Source organism: Phaseolus vulgaris, chromosome 8, assembly GCF_000499845.2.
Source record: "Phaseolus vulgaris cultivar G19833 chromosome 8, P. vulgaris v2.0, whole genome shotgun sequence".
In the NCBI taxonomy this organism is placed as follows: Eukaryota; Viridiplantae; Streptophyta; class Magnoliopsida; order Fabales; family Fabaceae; genus Phaseolus; species Phaseolus vulgaris.
The window spans coordinates 59,815,367-59,836,480 of NC_023752.2; the positions used below are offsets into that span (position 1 = coordinate 59,815,367).

Sequence of the window (21,114 nt, forward strand, 5' to 3'; positions counted from 1 at the left end):
GTGTGTTTTTTCCTCTTTATCTCTTTTATTATTCCGCTTTATTTATTCAATATTATTTGTCGGGTAGCTCTGTTAGGGTTTTGTTTTAGTGGGAAAATTACCCGTTTTTCCCAACAACAACTTGGGATATTTTAGATCATATAAGAACGATCTGCACATAAAACTCAGCTGGTAATAATCTAGAAGAAGACCAAAGATTCTTTGTGTATTCTTTTTTCTTGGTTGGTTCGTTACAGAAAAACTATGGATCCATCGTTTTCCCTTGAGAAGTGGACTTTGATGAGTTCCGAATCAAGTTCCACTTTTTGTGATAGATGGTGAGATCAGAAAAGAATTCCAGAGTCTGATTTAAGTTACTATGAGATGTGCCGTTAGCCAGTCACAATTAAAGTCTCAATTTGTGCCTTCTCATCACTTTTGTAGTCTTGCTGTTCTTTCAACTAATAAAATGTTAGCATTCCATTCAAGGTACTAACAGTGATTGTGATGGCCTAACAGATGCTGTTTGTTGAGCAAGTGCCATTGGGAAGTGGGTAACATGCATCTTTGTTCACTCTCTTCTTCTCTTTACTACATAAACCACTCACAATTTTCTTTCACAGCAATAAATAATGTTTCCATCAAGAGTTTCATAACTCTGACTGAATGCAAAAACTATAATTATTCCTTATTTGCCTGCAGGAGAGGGAAAAAAGAGAGCATTGGATCTAATAGTTGACCAAAACAATTAAAGTAAAAGAGACCTGACAAGCACGTGGTTCCAGAAGGAGTAGCACGTGTCCTTCTTCTTCTTCTTTCTTCCATTCATTAATTAGGGTTGCTATTGCCATACGCCATGTTTTTCTTTGCTCCAGATGGAAGGTTACATAATTTGTATTCAAATAAACATTGAATTGCGTAATGCAATAATAAACCTCCAATAACCCCATTGGGAAGGGATGTTCTTTCAATACGATTTATTGCAAGACTTATTCAGAAGACGTTGTTACAACTAAAAGTAACAACTTATTAGCATATTAGCAAGAGTTTAGAATATGTTTTGACCAATGTAAATTAATTAACACGGTTGTTAAGATTTTGAACAGACACGCTTCTCTCAGAGATATCCTTAAAAATATTACAGAAACTAATAGAGTTATAGTTAGTTAAACTATCTGCTGTTTAAATTGAAATGTTTTATCCCGACACTTTTGTTTCTTGAAGAAAAGTTTCTCAATCGGGATTGATTCAGTGGTTCTTATTACAACATGACTTTAGGTTCAATAACCATAATCATTCTTCCTTGTTCATATTATATTCAACTAACTCAGATTAAGAAAAGCATTGCACCAACTAAAAACAAATTGATCGAAAACATGTGATTTGATGGCTATATACAAATGATAATATAAACTGTTTTACTAAATTAAGATAGTTATACAAAATTTTCGTAGATGAGAGTTTATAGTAATATATGTCAGCAATATTCTGGCTTTGAGTGTGTGGTTCTAGGGTTTCTGGCAGGACTATTGTATATAGTGAACCAAAGCTGTGGAGATGATGACTCAAAATTGGAGTAAATATGATGAGATTGAAAAGGAAAAGAAAAGAAATAGTGGCATGATTAGAGCCTTGTATTCCACTTCATCCTTTGTTCATAATACTTACATTATATATTAATATTAAACAAATGAAATCGGTCTGACTCGATCCTAGGAACTATAAATATATGAGCAATTAATGATTAAAGAGTGATTTTATTATCTTTACGTGAACTAAGCGCCATTAACTAACCTGCCACAATTGTATATAGTTGACTTCCCTTTCTTTTGTAATATATTCAACCATCGCCAATTCCACTGGAATGTGGAAACCACTTAAACATACACAGGCCACCCACTACCAATCGCCAACCCCATGGTTATAGATTCCCATTTTTAACATAAAAAAAGAGTCCTAAACTACTCCCTCACACACCAAAACCCTTTGAACATGTCTCTTTTGCACTTTCCCATCTTCAACACATAGTCATATATACATAATATACACACTATCCAGCCACAGCTACATAGCCTAGCTAGCTTGTAACTAAGCATGTCAAACCCTTCTAATAACACTCTCCAAAGGGCTTCTATCATTGTTGTAGAAAAGCCTCATAGTAAAGAGAAGGACATGGTGATGTTCCTTGATCATGATAAGCTAGAGAGAGATTTGTCCAATCTCTCCAATGAAGCTTACCATGTTGAATCTGCTTCAGTTCCCTTTGTGTGGGAATCTCAACCAGGCACTCCAAAGGTTAGATTCAAAGAAAACTCTCTCCCTCCTCTCACACCACCCCCTTCTTATTTCCAAAATGCTACCAAAAAGACCACTCCCAAGGTCAAGAATAAGAACTCGCCAAAATCTACCTTCTTGCAAACTCTATTCCCCAAACGTAGAAAAGATGGTGCTCCTTCACAAACTGGGTCACAGAATATTTGGTCTTACTCTTCTTCTTCCCCGTCTTCTTCATCATCTTCATCTTTGTCATTCTCTTCGCCACGGCCTAGATCATATTCCGTGCCATCTTCTCCGATGATACACACGAGGAAGGATGTAGAAGATGAAGATCTGTGTGAGGTAACTAGTTCGAATTTGTGTTTTGGTAATGCCAGGTCGCGAGGGTGCTATTCATCCATGTTCAAGAAGGTACTTCTTGGAGATTTTCTGTGACATGTTGTAGCTGTTTTTTTGTCTGTTGTGTTAATAAACGTGGCTAGTTGGATAGATTGTATGTGCCAAACTGATTCTTATAGTAATGAAGTGCATCATATCTTTAACTTGCTTACCTTCTGTAGGTGTTGATTCCTTCTCTTCTTGTTCTCTGATTTCAAACTTTTGAATTTAGTGCCTTTACGTTGGGATTCAATAGCCTATACAAAATCATCATCACAATACCCATCAAACAGTTATATAATTATACTGCACTTATCATGGCTTCCAATCTTAAACGAGTAAGGTTTATCTTACTGAATCCTCAATTCTATGAGGTTGTAATAGCAGATTAATTTCAGTACTATAAATGGTATTGTAATTTTCCCTTTCATCTATCTCCTCTTTGCTGGACTCCATTAGATCAGAGTCTCCTAAACATTACCACGAGGCTTCCACGCGTTTAAACTATTATGTTAAAAGTTAGCCAAACAATAGTTTAATCTCTCTCTCATACGTTGCCGTCAAAACTGTACAGAAGAATCTTTCTACTTTATGCAAAATAATTGATAAACTTATGGAAAGTTTAAGTGCCTTAGAGTTTACTTATCATGCTAATTTCTGAAAGTAATGAAACTGTTTTCTTCATTCAACAAAGTGTTATGATCAACAAAAGAATTGCATTTCAGTGGGGATCATGTCTAATACATTTGAAACATATGAATACAATGCCAAAATGAAATGAATAAACTATATATTCTGTATTTTAGTACAATACAACAATTTTTTGTACTACGGATACTATACGAGTAGATGACATATAAACAAATTGAAGAAAAGACAGAATCAGAAACACAATATATATGTGTGTATGTAGGTGTGCATATTGACGAGTAACTATCCAATAAAAACCATTGGTGCACCACGCGAATCCTTAAATAACTGAGATAAATGCATGGATTCAGAGGGACATATACACGAGCAAATGTCTGTTACATAACTTGGCGATAAACTAATTAATTATATATAGATAAACTTTATCACTAAGTTTGAAAACTGATTTAATGATTAATTGAAAAATATATTCGATGATAATAGAGTATAATTTAAAAATCAAGAATTTATTTAAATCAGTATATAGAATGATTGAGTAGTTATTACTGGGTTACTGGTTTATATAGTTTTCCTCAGAAAGACTCGAGTTACTGGGTTTATATAGTTTAATCATGGGTTAGTGTTGATTTTAGTTTGCTTGCATTTTTCTCATGAATGACATAAAGTAGATGATGGGTATGAAGTAACGTGTGGGACCAATTTTCTTTTACTGAAGGATCAATAAGTTGCAAGTTACGAATTTAATGGTCAAAATTAAACTATGATAACTGGTCAAAACTGCGTACCAGCAAAGCTAGTTGCTGCAGGTTGGGTGTAAAGTGCACTGGTGCAGTAAAATCTTTTGACTGAAAATAAATAATTAAAGTAATATTAAATTAATTTTAACACAAGTTTTAGTAAGACTTATTATTGCAGTATTACAAAAGTTACAAGGTTTAGAAAATCAATGAAGTTAAACTAAAATAGAGGAAATTTTGTTTTCCATATGAATAGAAAACAACAGAAAGATGAAAATGCATTAATTGTTTTGTTGGCATGCTATTATCTTCAGCAATTAATTTCTGTAAAAAAATAGATACATGTTATTCCACGCATTGGGTTATTCGAATGAATATATGTTAAATAAGTATGTTGTCTTGAGGCATGTGGTTGTGGGAAGGGACAGAAGCTAGTATGGTTTTGTTAAAAAAGTTATTAAAATATTTGAATTTTTGAAAGAAAGAGTCTGAAAGAGGCAGTTGCAATTGGAAAATGATCTCTTGAAAATTATAATTAATATATCCCCGAAGACTTGAAGTCACTCTTAATGTATTTTATACACATGAGTAGATCTCAGCAAAATCCATTGCTTTAAATTTTGCCATCTCAACAACGCGTTCAACACTTGTTTATGTGGATTACTTGCTTAAGCCATGCAAAGTCTCTTTCCACTTTGCAAAGTCGTTGCAATGAATAAAATTTATGTACCGGTACTGGACGAGGCCGGGATCCACCTGCCTGCCCGATGCCTGGTCAACCTGACTGAGAGACCGAGAAGTCAAGACCTTTAGAGACCCGGCCGATCGGTCGAGAGGTCGAGTGGCCAAGACCTTTGTATACTTGGCCGACGGACCGAGTGGCCGAGACCTTTGGAGACTTAACTGAGACAGTCGAAGACCACAGTTATTTGGCCGATGGCCGGCCCTCACCATGAGAATTTGGCCGATGGCCGAACCCCATTACAATTAACGCTCAAACCAAGATCAATAAAGCTAATCCATCATCAAGAATTAGGTAATGCAACCCTAAGCGGTATCCACCTCGATAAACGGGCCCAACAAGGTAGGCCCATTAGAATAATATAAATAGCACGCATTCCAAGGAGTAAGGTATGTCATTATTACTGTTCACCTACCTGAGAGCTAACCACCCGCTTTACTGACTTGAGCGTCGGAGTGCCTTCGCAGGTACCCCCACCATCCGGTGTTCACCCGACGACCGAGTCCCGAGTGCCGAAGGATAAGCAGGAGGACGAGAAGGATCCCAATTCATCACCCAGCCACCTGCCCGACCAAAGGAAGAAGAAGAAGACTTCAATAGTTCTCTAGGTCCCATCTCCCTAGCAGGAACAATTTAAAACTTAAAAACAAGTGTTTTCATATCTACATTTCAAAGCCATATACCCTATATATGGTATAACCACTCGTCCTCCACACAAATGTTTTGTAATTGGATTATAACATCCAAAATACTCTTTTTTATTTATATTTTTTCTGTTAAAAAGAATGGCTAAATATGTTTTTCGTTCCTGTATTATAACACAAAATTGGTTTTCGTTTCTGATTCAAACTTTAGATTATTTAGAGACCTATAGTATGTAAATGATTGAAATGAGTCATTTTGTATATTAGTTGTTTTAAAAATTGTAAGTTTTTTTTGTTAATATTAGTTGTTGTTTTGATAGTAGATTGATGTCCACTATAACTATTTCCAATGATTTCTCCTAAGCAAGGTTAAACACTACTAATCCTGGGTGCTCATGTTGTATGGTGTCCTGTCCGAAACTGGGAGACCAAGTAGTAGACAGAATGCACGACTATACGATCTCTCAGTCAAAGTTTCAGATTATGGAAACCTGCAAATTAATTAAGCTAATCTTGATTGTGGATTATAAAGTATTTCACCCTCATGGACTTATCAGAAAGACGAGTGAAGGAGAGAAGACTGAAAATATAATTGATAGGAGATATTCAGTCTCAGATTGCAATAACATATGAGATCTTGCTTCTTTTGAATTTTTTTTCATATGTAATTATATAATTAAGAATTTAAGACCAATAATTTTTATGTTGCTTGTGTGTATATCTTGTATAGAAGATGGGTTGACATGATGTTATTAATTTTTTAGAATTATACAAATCATGTTTAATTGTAATAGGATCGAGACATCCTTGAACAATCATTTATTTTTTTTCTAATAAAAGAATAATAAAATTTTCCATTTCTATCTATAGTTGAGCTACTACATACCATAAAAACTCATAACATTATAGAAAACCGAAAGGGCGGTTATTGCTTTTGTGTTAATCCGATTTGATCAAATTTTGTTTTACATGGTCTGAATAATAAACTCACCAACAATGATATCAATGGATTAAAGCGAAAAATTGTTTTCAGGTTGTTACTTATTTTAGGGCATTTAATTATAAAATCATGAAATAATTTTTTTTAAAAAAATTATTTAATTATAATAGAAATTAATTTAAAAACTATTTTTTTTTAGTTTTTAAAATAATCTTTAATTTAATAACTATAATAATTAATTATTTTTTTATAAAATTAATTTTTATTTTACGATTTTTTAAAAAAATTTGAAAGTTGATAAGATTTTTGTTTTGTAAAAGAGATGTTGAATGGGATAATATAGGATTCAAGATTGTCGGCAGCAGAGAGCATATTAGTGGAGGGGATGTTATGACACATCAAGGCATCAAGTCTTTTATTCAAAATGGCAAATTTTGACTTCGAAACTACCCTTCATACCAAACCCAAATTAATTTAACTTTTCCTTTATTTCTTTATTATAAATTTCCCCATGTTTATTTTTAAAAGCTATTTTGTAAATAGTTTATTAGAGTTTAAGTGTGAGTTCAAAGACTCGCATTTATTATTAACCTATTTGGACTTTTATAAAAAAAAAATTTAAAATATATATTTTTAATTTCACAAGTTATAATTAAATTAAATTTAATAGTATAATTTAATTTTTAGAAACTAAAATAATAAAACAATTAAGTTTAATAATTTTTCAAATTAGTTTCTTTTTGAAGCAATTCAATTCTTTTTTATATATTTCAATTCAGTGTCAATTTAATAAACAGTGAAGATCTTCTCTGTATTTCTTTTTCTCAAATTTTCCAAAATAGTTTAAAGTAAAAATTCAATATTTTTTTAAAAGAGAATTTACAAATAATGTATTCGTAACTCATTTCTAAAGTCATTTTGTTTAACAAGCAAATTTAATTTCAATTTCAATTTCAATTATCACCTTATCCAATTCTCTACTTAATGTTTGTATTCTTTTTTTTTTTTTTTTTTTTCATTATTATTTATCATGTACTTCTATTCATTCAATTTGTCCTTTAAATGTCTATAACATTTTGGTGCATTTGATAATAATATCTTGTGTGCCCCATGATAAAAATAATACTCCTATGAAGATAATAATCTACCATTTCATGTAAATTTTAGGCTACAAGAAAATATTTTATTATAGTCGGGTAAAAACAGATGCTAACAGTAAATAGCATCAGCTTTACATCTCCAAAAATTGCAACGGCAGAAGTATGGAGTTTCTGAAAATAATGTTGATTTTAAAGTAATTAATTTAGAATTTAAAGTAGTTAATAGATAAAATTTTAATAAAGAATGATAAATACAAATTTAAAATTTACTTGATAATTTTTTATTAATATTAACAACTATTTTAAATATTAATAATTTTTTAATTTATAAAATATAATTATTTTTGTCTCTAAAATTAAATATTATTTTATTATTAATATAGTAATTAATTGTTTTTTATTTTTTTAAATCAATTTTTATTTAATTATTTTTATATTACAACTATTCATTCTTCTTGTGCTCATTCTCAATTTTGACTTTGAATATAACACTTTGTTTTGCTTTTTAAAGATATCAAAATCATATTATATCGTTTATATATTTTTGAATAAAAAAATGATCTTTTGTAGAGTTGTCTGATGTAAAATATGACATTGAAAATCGTTTTTTCTCTTCTAATTGATTCTTAGCAATCTTTGTCTCTACTTTTAATTTACAAGACTTGCATATTTCTTTGTGTGTCCAAATTAACAACATTTATAACATCTATTTCTTCATTTTATCAATAACATTTTATAAAATTACATAAATTTAAAGAATAATTACATTTTTAATATAATTTTATACTTCTATATAAATTTAAATTATTTTATTAATATTTATTTTACATGAAATCAAAATCATCGATATCAAACTAATATTCAATTAATTTAAATTTATTTAAATTCAAATTAAAAAAAAAACAAGCATGATTAAAATGATAAGAGCAGTTCAAATTAATAGTGAATAAAAATATTAATTATTTTGATATATATATATATATTATTACATGCACCAAAATATTTTTATATAACATGTTTTTGTTATATTTTTTTTCATTTTTTTTTGATACTTTTTAAATTTGAAATAAATATAAACTACCTTAAAATCTTTTTTAAAAAAATAACAATTATATCATTAATAGTATAAAAGAGGTTCGTAATTATGAATGAGACATAATCCTTTTTCTACAATATATAAAGGAATGCAATTTATGAATTTCCAAATAAAGATATTGATGCTTAAAGTTGCATATAAGTATTGAAACTATGCAACAAGTGGCAACATGTTATAACACAATGATCCAAAGTAAAGTTGTAAATGTCTAATTTTCTCCTCTTCTCAGTTTCTCGTGGGTTTCAAGTCTCATCCTAGCCTTCTTTTAATCCGTTCAAAACAAATTTCTTTCTACACCCTATCAAAATTCTTCTTGCAGTCCAACAATTTTCCAAAAACACTGATTTACCCTTTTTTAAATGACTTTTTTATTATTTTTTTGGAAGCTTTTTCTATATTATAAAATTTTCAAAATATATACAATACGTTTCATAATGTATTTTTCAAAATAATCTTTCCAAATTTACTCTAGAAAATAAATTAAATTAAATATTTAGTCATTTCATATATTTGATAGGGTGTAAGTAAAACTTTAATGAGTGGGAGGAAGAAATATCACGTCCAATCATCGATACAAACATAAAAATTAACACCTATCTTTATGTGTAAACAATAAATTGTCTGAAACAAATATAATGTTAAAAGAGGAATGGAATAGTAAGGTTTCATGATATAATTATATAAATGTTTTCATAAATTTTACTTTTATCTAGTTTGTATGAGTCTATTATATTATAAAAACGTTTATTTTACCTTTTTTACTGAAAAATTATATATAAATTTATGCATTTTTTTTTTCTTAAAACAAGAACTAATTGATCCAAATTGAAACAAATAATTTTTTTATCCAGTTGGTTTGTTTAAGATCTTAATTTGTATTAAAAAATAGAATCCATCCAAAGTAATAAAAATGGGTTTGACTTTGATATTGTTGTAGGTATGATCTAAAGTGATTCAAATAATTGTGAAAATTCAAATTGCAAAGTGCCGACTTTGAGGAAAAAGTGTGTGTTTTGGCAATAATTAATGATGATTTGATTATGAGGAAGTAAATTGATGGTTCATTGATTGTGTCAAACAAAATATAGGAGCATAGACCTAAAACCTGGGACAAAGATGTTTTAGCCTTGCTGTTCTCCCCTTCCCACAGCTGAATAATTAATTTCTATGTTCCCTTTCCCAGAAATTGTGCTTATATTGTGTTTTTTTGTCTTCCATGCTTCACAGTTGAATCTTTAACCCTTTTTATATTTTTAAATTTTAATTTTCTACTATAGTACAGGTTAATTTGACCCTTCTTTTGTTTTCTTTTTTTTATTCAATTTCTTAAATTTAAAAAGTTTCACTCCATATTTGTTGACTGATTTGTTGTACTAAGTGGAATCTGAAGAAAATTAACCACATAAACAGTGAAACCACAAACTAAAAGAACTAACACTATTAGTATACAAAAATCACTGTATAGGAGAAAGTGAAAAAGAAAAAAGAGAGAAAGAAAGTAAAATAGGATGAAAAATAAAATTGTTTAAATTTAAAATAGATTAAAAAAATGAGTGAAAATTTGTGGTAAATTTAATTAATGTGATAACATAAAATAAATAATATAATAAATTATCAAAATATTCATAGTTAAAATTTAATAAAAATGTTATAAAACTGAACAAATATTAAAATATTACTTAAAAACGAAATCTAATTTATTTGAATAATTAATTACAAACCATGTTCAACTTTTTTTTCATATACTAATTTTAAGAAAATTAAATTATAATAAAAAATGGAAATTAAAAATTAAATTGAAAAAGTATAACATATTTTAAATTCATGCTTCAAAAAATTAAATCTTAATTTCAAGATATAATCGTTATTGAAAAATATTTTTTCCTTATTAGTTTTGGTAACATTAATAATAAAAATGAAAGGTTGATTATCGAAAGTCTAAGTTTTTAACCTTATTGAAAGTGAATTCCTTTAACTTATTTCATTGTCAATGTATAAAATATGTACAATTGTGTTAAAGAGAGGAGCAAAGTTGTGAAATAAAAAATGAGACTTATCTTTTCATTCTTTTCATAACTCTTACCATTTATTTCAATGGGGTTGTTGCGCTTTGCAAGAAGATTTGGGATTAAGAAATGTTGGTCACTCTAGCAGTTTGGTATGGAGAATTTGAGGTAATTTGTGTAGAAAGAAAAGGGAGAGGGGAGGAGTGGGATGTTAATTGAGAAAGATCAATTACGAATATGTCATTGCATGCAATTTCCATGAATTTGGTGAAGATTAGAACATGTGGTCATAACTGAATAACCGATTAAGAACACTTTTTTATTTAGTTACAATAGAGACCATAATTGATTATGGCTTGGAAAATATTAAATAAATAAAATGCATGTGCTGATAAATAGATTGAAGTTTGGGTTGACATTGTGACCATAGTGAGATGATTGTTGGATTTGAGCATATGTGTATATGTGAGTCTATGAAAGAAAGAAAAAAACCCATTTAAAGTTGTATGAGTTTACAACGTGGATATCATGAATATGTGAAACTAAAACGGTATAATCAATTACATTTGAGTCCATAATTGATTATACCCCTTACTTTAATCGATTATGCATTTTCTTGTAATCGGTTAGATAATTTTCGTAATCAATTAAACTTGTGCACTTAATCAATTAGTAAGTAGCTCTTGTATATAAGTTTGCATACATTAATCTAAACATTTATCTTTATTTTACAAGGTTTGGATAACTTGTGAATGACTCGCTACAATATTTTTTACAATTTTAGTTTACACATCTTTTTAAATAATTTATATATTAAGTTATTAATTGTATTTTAATTTAAAACAATACATACATTTAAAAAATAATTAAGGATTATATTATATATTTTTGCAATCACTCCCTTGTGGGGGAGAAACCAAAGCAAGATTGGTTAGTATTCTTTTACAATTGTCATTTTTTTTAAAGTTCTTAATGATGAGGAAATTTTCAAAAAAATTATTTAAATATTTTTTAACTTCTTTTGTACTTTGGGTGAAAAAGGTGTGTATGTGAGAGGTGATGGTGATAGTGAGTCCGTGCAATACATAATCTGTTTGATTGAAGTTCTCTATCTTTCATTGTCTGAACTGAAATTTTCTGCTCCTTCAATTTAAACTTTCAGAGTTGAAGGGAAGAAAATGACCAAAGATAGTTAAGAATTGCAATCTTTTAATGTAATTGGTCCCTCAAACATGGCTCCTACTTGAAAACTTTTGTGACAAATACAACACAACCAAGAAAAAGAAGCACACCACTTTGCAGCCCATAGTTCTCCAATAATTTTTATGACAAAAACTCAATTGCTGAGTATTCTGACATTGATGTTTCTTGTATTATTTTTCCAAAGTCAAATTCTCAGTTTCCAATAGAACTAACACGTGTGCAAGCTATTCACAAAGAGTGCTACTTCTCTCTCTTTAAATGGTTAATGCAACCTAATCATTTTGTTTTTGTTTTCTCCTTCCCCTTAATTAAATATTTCTTTTAAAAAAATCCATATGATCTCAAACTTCTTTTCTTCTGATAATTCCATTGACCTTGCCTTTTAAGGACTTGTTTCCCTGCCTTTTCTCTCATCTTGTTTGTGTCTGTGTATGAAACAAAATCTTTCTCCCTCTCAACACACTTTGATCAAGAAAATCAAAAGGCATGTTTGGACATCAAGAGATAGGTAAATGTTAGAAAAATAGACATCAATTTTCTTGCTCTCTAAAGAACCAACTTACTCATGAGCTGAAATTAGTAGCATACCATTCATATCACAGTTTTAACCATGTTTTTGGTTTCTGGTGATGGTGCTGAGGGCATCATGCTCTTACACCACCCAATATATTTCTTTACAGACTCATGGTTTTAACATGCAGTTTTTTGTATTTTTCCCAAAGATAGATTAGATGAGATAACAAAAATCAGAGCAGAGGTAGAAGCATCTTCTCAAATGGGAAGGAAGCATTTCTATGGTCCAATTCCTGGGATAACCTTAAACACAGTAACCCCTTGTGCTGCATGCAAGCTTCTGAGAAGAAGGTGTGCTGAAGAATGCCCTTTCTCTCCTTATTTTTCACCACACGAGCCTCAAAAGTTTGTAGCCGTTCACAAAGTGTTTGGTGCAAGCAATGTCTCCAAGATGCTTCTGGTTGGTCACTCACCAGAATGGTTACTCTTTTTTTTTTCTCTTCAATTGGATTCACTGTTCTTATTGAAGTGAAAACTGATTTGTTTTCAAATTTTATTTTTGTGTGTAGGAGGTTCCAGAGGGCCAAAGAGCTGATGCAGCAAATAGCCTTGTTTACGAAGCTAACCTGAGGCTAAGAGATCCTGTATACGGATGCATGGGTGCAATATCAGCTTTGCAGCAACAAGTTCAATCTTTACAAGCAGAACTAAATGCAATAAGGGAAGAGATACTAAAATACAAATATAGAGAAGCTGCGAGTCTCATTTCTTCTAATCATGCAGCTTTGGTTTCTTCAGCTGATGCAATATCAGCAGCAATTCCCGCAAACTCACAACCACAAGGTCTTTCTCAACTTCCTCCTCCTCCTCTACCAAAACAATTGCCTGCTCCTCCACTAAAACCATTGCCTTCTCCTTCTGTTATCCTTTCATCCTTCTCTTCATCTTCAACTTCTTCTGTGTACACTCCTAAAAGCTCAATGAGCCTTGGATCCATTTCCACCACTGAAAATGTCCCATACTTTGTTTAGGTCCATTTGTTTACTATTCATTTGATGTAGGAATAATCATGTTTTTCTCAATAGAGTAGAATGTATCACTTGGTCATCTAGAGCTAATTATGGGAACGGGAAACCCCATCACGTATTCATATGCATTTAGTGGTATTTTCTACTCTTTTGATGTTCTTTTTCTCAAACATTATGATTTTTACTTTTATATAACTTCTATTTATGCTTGGTTTGTCTTCATTTGTAAGACTGCTACATTCAAAGTGTAGGATATAGGCATCAAATTTACTTTTACCAGGTAACTAGATTGTAAAATTTCATGGCTTGTAAGACCATATCTTTCCTTTTGAAACAGTATTAATCTTCAAGAAAGGTTCAAACTGATGTAAAAGATTGAAATGGAGAAAAAAGTGAATAAATTAAGTCAACAGGAAAGTGTAGATGTAGGTAAAAGCAGAAAGCAAAAGCATAAAGAATACAATGAGAAACGGTTGATGCTCTGAGAACTATGATTTTATTATAGAATTGGCGCTGAAGATCACATGAAGAGATGAAGTATAGCCTTGAACAATTGGCCACTGCACGTGGGGGGAATATATCTCCATTTGACTCAAGCTTAAATAACTCACTCACGAGTCTGTGCCAGCTGCAGATTTAAAGGATGTGAAAGATTTAACTTCTTAAAAGGGAGACAAGGTACGGTGCCTGTGTTATAGTTCCTGTTCCCATGTGAAGTTAAACGTCATATATATATATATATAGATCTAAGAATATATATTAAACCCTTTTCTCGTTTTAATTAGATTCTCAAACTTTATCAGTCTTAGTACATACGAAAAAAAAAAATCTGTCACTCCACATCTCTCTCTCTATATATAATAGAAAAAGAAAAACAAAGCTTTTTCTGGGTCTTTTTGTTGAATTAAATGCTTGAGGAATGTAGCTAAACTTAGCCAAATTATAACCACTGATAGCAAAGATTAGTTAGGCAAAAGAGTGATAACTAACAAGTCACTCAAAGTATATATAGTTATTTCCTATTCCACTGATATAAGAAAAAAGAGACATATATACTGTGATATAACCTTTTCTTTCAAAAAGTGTGATAGTTAGGCATGGTGGTATTGGAATCTTATGTGATCACCAAAAAAAAGTTAGGTAGAATAATAGAACAATAGAAAGATTGATTATCTGTTAGCGGCAATAGTTGCTAGCACGTAGTGTAATCTAGAATAAAATAGTTCTTCAGTTTCATTTCAGTAGCCAAAAGAGAGAATTAAGCAGCTTTTGGGTCGAGCCAAAAGTTATACTCATGACATCAAATAACTCAACTATGATATAAAATAGTACAAGACTGATTTAAGCCAATGCTCGAATCAGTAGTAACCTCTCTCATGCATAACCAAGCTTAACTGAGAACCACCTTTAACGTTGAACACCAAAGAATCAAAGAAAAAAAAAGGAATGGTGGAATCGTTTGCTTGCAGTGTAATTAAAGTTGTTCAGTGCAAGTAAAGGGTATGCAATCTAAGTCAATCTTTCCACCAACAAAATCTGGTAACCTATGAAAGCATTCGATTCCTTTGACGTGTGAAACTCAACCTGAGATAGTGTGAACTAGAAAATTTTAATAAATAAAAAAGATAGGTAATACACATGTATAGAATGCTCCATTTTTAATATTTATATTGTGTGATAGTTTGAAGGAAAGATGCGTATGGATTATGACGCAGATCGAACTTGGTTTTGTCACCGTTGCTTGAAATATTCGCATCGTTGGCTCAACATGGCCATTAATTAGTTATTGTTCAGTTTACTATTACTTAATAGTTCACTTAATATTCAAAACTTCAGAAGCTTCATACAAGCATATTGTGTATCATGTCAAACACCCCATCAACAAGGCAAGAGAATTTGGTGTTCTTTATTCAGTTTTTTTGAGAAGTGAAAGCAAGAAATAGTTTTATAGCACGCAATTCAAGCTAGTTGGGCGACTTGGTGGTAAATCATGCAATATTTTAACTAATAATATGGATTAAAAAATGTTATCAAACTGATATGACATTTATGTAGGATTGACAAGTTCTAATGTGGTATTAAATGTCAGAAAAAGATAAATTATGTGCTTGTGAGGATTCCCAGACACATAGATCTATATTAATGATAGGTCTTTGGATCTATATATATGTGATTAAAAGTCAAAGATACATATCTAATCAAGCTTTCACATGGATATTAGTTTAGCTGTGTCACAGTAGTTAATCAGAGAGGTCCTTCCCAGTGACAGGGACAGCTCAAAACTTGCTTTGCATTAATGAGTTCTCACATGGAATAATCATCTGCAACTTGGTCTCCAATAATTAACCTAAAGGACAAGAGGGTGTTAGCCAAATTCCTTATATGCTCAACCTTTTAATCATAGCATATATCTTATGTTAAGTTTAGTAATTAACAGGTTATCACTATATTCTTTGCTTTATCCAAAAACAAATGTTATAATTTGGATGGATTGGATTTTAACATGGTCCCTTAAACAGATTCTTGATTGTTTCGGAAAAAGATTTAAGATTCAAATGTATTTTTGAAGTTAGCATGCATTCAAGAGTAGGATTTCATAAGGGTAAAGTATAATATAAATTATGTTTAAATGGAAAAAATATTATTTTGTTATAATTACATTTACTTTTCTAAAAGTTCAATTTATTTTTTACAAGTTATCAAAATTATAAGTATTATAACTTTTAAGTAAACTATATGCAGTTGTATTTTATTTATGCAGTTATTTTTCTTAAAATTGTATAATCTGGTCTTATAATTTGTCAGTAATGATATGTTTGGAAATGTTTTTAATCCCTAGAGTAAGCATTAATTATCTATCTTGAAATGAATAATGGGATAAAAATAATAGTTTCAAATTTTAAAGAGATAAAAACGAAAATATATATTTTATAATAATCAAAATTTAAATTATAATGGAACTAAAACAGAAAAGAAATCATTAAAATCGAAACTCAAGACTAAAAATAATTTAATAAAAAATTACAGTGATAATTGTTATGGATTGTATATAATGTATATGTTGTCCTTCAAGAAGGTAGATTTAGCCTAGAGATTCAGTACTATTAAGTTATGGCTCAAACTTAATAAAATTTTAACATAGTAAATTTGTGAATATTTTTTTATGTTACTTAACTTTCTTATTTTTACTCAATAGATAGTGAAACAAATTATGGTAAAAATAAACATGACTTAAAAGAATGAAGTAAAAGCTTGAAGGTTGTTTCTTCACAATTAATTTGTATTGCTTCAAAGATGAAAGACAGAGCTCATTGCTATGTTGTGTGAGGGTTATTTTGTGCTTTTATTTCTTGAGGTTGCAGGTCCCACAGAATATGCATTTTGTTTTTAATAACCCTGCATGTATCTACCATAGTAGCAATAAAAAGTCTACATAACAAAAACAGTAAAACTAACACAAAAGTCCTTACTTATCTAACATAGAAAGTATCACTACACAAATGAAAAGGAACAAAAAGGAACAAAAATAAAACTGTTATAGATATGCAGAAAGTCTAATGACGTTCTTAATTTCTAGTGACCTTTATCTGTGACTTTTTAAGTTATTTTGTCTGCATAGTATAGATAATCCAGGGGAAAGTTGAAAAATTTCCAATTAATTAACTGTCTTTATTTGAACAAGCATACCAAGGTCTTGGCAAGCATCTCTTTTTGTGTTCGTCTAACTTCTGAGCACTTCAATGTTTGTACTACATATGACTTCATTGTCTGAAGTAATTGCACACCTTATGTAATTCTTAGCATTCATAATAAGTTCTATTAGTTCAGCAGTATAAAGCTATTCCAAATAATCATCTCAGCTTCAGCTTGATTTGTTATCTAAAACACTAATTGTTAACAGTGATTGAAAATCCATAAAAGTAGTCTCAGCAAATAGACAGAACATTGGGAAGGAAAAATGTAGCTATATAAGACTCCAAAAAAAATCAATGATTCCTGTTGTTAGGATATGAAAATAAATGTAACAACCTATGACTTCTAATAAAAAGTAATGTCACACAAGCTCATTACACGTTATGTGAAACTATCAAAAGATATAAATATTACTTGATTCTCACCAAATTCAAATAGCATGTGTCACTAGAAAGAATCTCACCTAGTTTACTCTTACAATAGGCCTCTAGCAATCATTTCATATAGAAGTTTCTCTGCCTTATCATTTTCATCTTCTTCAAAAAAAGCACGAATCATTATTTCAAAAGTCACAGCATCTGGAATGCAACCATTGTCTTCCATTTTTGACCATAAGGCCGATGCTTCATCAAGCAAGCCCTCTTTACACAGCCCATTGATCATAACAGTATATGTTTTGGCATTTAAACAATAGCCTTTAGTCAAATGATCTAGAAAAACCTCTAGTGCATTCTTAAGTTTTCCACATTTACAAAGTCCATCAAGAAGTATAGTGAATGTGTACACATTTGGCCGAATTCCCCGGTCTTTCATTTTGTTGAAGAACTCAATTGCTTTGTCAAGATGACGATTTTTGCATAAAGCATCTATTAAGTTATTATAAGTGATTACATCAAGAGGTTGACCTGTATCATGCATCTCATCAATAAGATCCCAAACATAAGAGATTCTTCCTGATTTGCACAAACCAGCAATAAGAGAAGTATAAGTCACTGTATCAGGAACCATGTTTTTCTGATGCATTTCTTGAAAAAGATTCATGGCATCATCCACTCTTTTAATCTTACACAGTCCATGAATCATGATACTATAGCAGTGAACATCAGGAGTTACTCCCATTAGGGTCATAGTGTAGAATACATGTTTTGCATGCTTCACTTCATTAACTAAGAAATACCCATCCATTAAAGTACTCCAAACAATAACATCAGGTTTCAAACATGCTTTCACCATCACAGCTAACACATTTCTAGTTTCTTTTACCTTTCCTTCCTTACATAAAGCATCAATCAATATACTATAGGTATAAATATCTGGTTTAATGTTTTTCAATACCATTTCATTTAACAATCCAATTGCTTTGATTAGTTGACCCACAATGCAAAAGCCATATATTAGACTAGTGTAAGTGACAACATCAGGAGAAATTCCCTTGACAACCATTTCTGAATATAAATCACAAGCCTCATTAACAAGGTTATCTTTGCATAGACTATCAATGATTGTGCTGTACATTATTAAATTAGGCTTAATAGACCCTCCTTCAATCATTCTCAACAACCGAATGCCAGCTCTTGTTTCTCCTATTTTACACACCCCATTGATCAAAATCCCATAACTAATCTCATCTAGCCGAAACCCTTGTGCTAATACCTTGTCATGAAAATTCAGCGCTTTGTTGACCTCACCCTTAAGACACAGACCCTTCATGAGAGTGTTCAAGGTTATGGTTGTTGGGTGATGACCCAGTTTGAGAATCTTGCCCACCACAGAGAAAGCGAAGGCCATTTGACCTAAGTGGCAGAAACAGTTAACCAATATGTTCAAAGTGAAAAAGTCAGGCACAATTCCAGTGAACTCCATTTGCTTATAGAGAGAAATAGTAGTGGGGTAATGCTTAGAATTCACAAAGGAACTTAAAATCTTGTTAAATTGGAAGATGGGTGGGGTAGGATGCATATGCAGCATGTGATTGAAATGGAAAAAAGCATCATCAAGATGGTTAATGAGTGGGGGCTGAGAGTGAGAGTGGAGAGTAGAGGGTGAAGGGAAGCAAAGAAGGGAAATGGGGTTTTGAAGGAAAGGATGAAATTTGGGAATGGAAAGAGAGAGATAATACCTTAATCTTCTTGCCAATGACATTTTTTGTTTGTTGACACCAACGTTACTGAAAAGATTGTGTTCTTTTTGTGTTTGGTTGGTTTCAGTGAGAGAGACCAAAGTTCGTTTTGCTACTATTTCAGCTTCTGGGAACAGGAAAACACTGATGCTGAGCTTACACAACAACAAAAAATGAAAAGACAGAGACATGTTCCGAGAAACTTTTTCATTATTTTAAGAAAGAAAAAAAGAATCGGCTATACAATATAATATATAATTCAATAAGAATATAATAGAGTAAGAATTTTTATAATCTGAATACATCTTGACTAAACTAGTATTTTAGTTTGTATAAATATTAAATTTATATAATTAAAACTCATAAGAATAATATTTTTGTATAAAAAATATATTAGAATTAAAACAAAAAATGAATCATTTTAACCTCATTATCTCCATTATATATATAAACTTATTTATATTTTCCTTTGGGATTTTAACTTAATATCTTCTTACATAAGATTTTGGGAATGCACTCCATTATTTTTTTTAATCTCAAAATTATTAAGACTGTGTTAAGTCTTGAATTTTTATTTTATATTTCCTTGCACATAATTAAATTATTGCATTATCTCATTATAAATCAAGTACAAAAATAAATATTTATAATATATTTACTTGAAATACTTCATCTTGACTTGTGTGTGTAAAATCCTACACGAGATTTGTAAGGATTGTTGACAAAGAAGAACCAATTGCATTGAAATTATTGTTTGAGACCTGATTATTTCGAGGCATGTTGAAGAAAGAATTGCCCACTGCAGCTTCAACATGGTTTGATGATTTGGAATGTCACCAAATTTAACTACATTATTGTCTGTGTGATTTAGATCTTATTGAATTACTTCCAATACTATTGAATCATTATATACTGACTGGTGAATTGAAAAATATTAACTGCAAGTTTTCTATAAATGATTTCTGATTTATTTATCGTTTTAGATTTATGTTTTCATGGAATATTTTTTTCAAAGCACTAAAACTGTAATAAATCTTAGCTCTATGCCTCTATTCATGTGGGAAAAAAAATAGCCTGTTATTAATACTTTTAGTCGAAAAGTCTATTACTAACACATTATAAGATGAGCAAAATAAGGTGAGGAACTACTTTAAATTATTTTGAAGTAGCACTCAAGTTAACCCTTTAACTTATGGTTTTGATCCGTGGCAATTTTGATATCGACTATTGACACTGTCACTATATTAAGATTTCATTCTTATTAAGAAGTCATTCCAAACATTTTAGTACACGAATGATCAAATGAAATGTAAAAAATAACAGTCAAAATGCTATTCTGGGATGATTGAATGTTATTGTGCTAATGAATTTTTAGTTTCATTGTCCATTATGTCATCCACGAAGTTGTAGCTCCCTAATCGGTCAGAACAAAAGCTATTCAATGTCATACAATAGAACAACATCTTTGAAGCAGCCATTAAGCCAGAAAAGTTTTCAAATTTAGGGAGGGCTCAAATGAGAAGCTAGTGTTTGATGCACTGACCAGTCTAATGATTCGATATACATAAGAGAACATTTCATTGCAAAGATGATCTCATTGAGCAGTAGTAAAACCAGCTACATCTGGTTCTCGATATAAGCATACAAGTTGACATCAATATCAATATGCCACACAAATTAAAAGCCAGAATAACTTCAACTTGTTCAACCAGGCTTTACTCATGTCAGAAACGCAATACTTATTATGTGGCAAAACATCAAAATGTTACATACCAAAGATCAAGACTTCCAGCAAAAAAGACCACTGCACCCAACCAACGACCAATGAGTTCACTAATTTATGCTCACTGCAATTAGCATTTGTTAAACAATGACTAACAATGTATTCACTTCCAATATTTTCTATTCAAGAAATGTTGAACTTCAAAATTTACAGCTTCAATGTTAGATTATCCATAAGTACACACACCTGCGATGTTTACTAAATAATGGATGTGAATAAGAGGGG

General features: G+C 30.7%; 3 protein-coding genes across 5 annotated transcripts; 2 read left to right on the forward strand and 1 right to left on the reverse strand.

The window, feature by feature from the left end:
- Positions 1 to 1,819: 1,819 nt before the first annotated feature.
- Positions 1,820 to 2,806, forward strand: LOC137824582 (uncharacterized). The gene has a single exon (XM_068630246.1). It carries the CDS (start codon positions 2,074 to 2,076, stop codon positions 2,689 to 2,691), a length of 618 nt encoding a protein of 205 aa, XP_068486347.1. The 5' UTR covers positions 1,820 to 2,073; the 3' UTR covers positions 2,692 to 2,806.
- A 9,231-nt stretch (positions 2,807 to 12,037) lies between these two features.
- LOC137826809 (LOB domain-containing protein 13-like) lies at positions 12,038 to 13,516 on the forward strand. 2 transcript variants are annotated; one of them, XM_068632944.1, is made up of 3 exons: positions 12,038 to 12,261; positions 12,480 to 12,726; positions 12,836 to 13,516. In XM_068632944.1, the coding sequence occupies exons 1-3, from the start codon at positions 12,185 to 12,187 to the stop codon at positions 13,295 to 13,297; spliced, it is 786 nt and encodes a 261-aa protein (XP_068489045.1). In that variant the 5' UTR covers positions 12,038 to 12,184; the 3' UTR covers positions 13,298 to 13,516. The 2 variants fall into 2 exon arrangements, with proteins under 2 accessions (XP_068489045.1, XP_068489046.1); XM_068632945.1 differs by having other exon boundaries at positions 12,043 to 12,261; positions 12,476 to 12,726.
- A 1,863-nt stretch (positions 13,517 to 15,379) lies between these two features.
- On the reverse strand, positions 15,380 to 19,303 carry LOC137826748 (putative pentatricopeptide repeat-containing protein At1g12700, mitochondrial). Of its 2 annotated transcripts, none has more exons than XM_068632880.1 (2): positions 17,451 to 19,303; positions 15,380 to 15,641 (listed from the first exon to the last, which is right to left on the reverse strand). In XM_068632880.1, exon 1 carries the CDS (start codon positions 19,295 to 19,297, stop codon positions 17,462 to 17,464), a length of 1,836 nt encoding a protein of 611 aa, XP_068488981.1. In that variant the 5' UTR covers positions 19,298 to 19,303; the 3' UTR covers positions 15,380 to 15,641; positions 17,451 to 17,461. The 2 variants fall into 2 exon arrangements, with proteins under 2 accessions (XP_068488981.1, XP_068488982.1); XM_068632881.1 differs by lacking the exon at positions 15,380 to 15,641 and having other exon boundaries at positions 17,270 to 18,780; positions 19,107 to 19,295.
- Between the last annotated feature and the right edge of the window lie 1,811 nt (positions 19,304 to 21,114).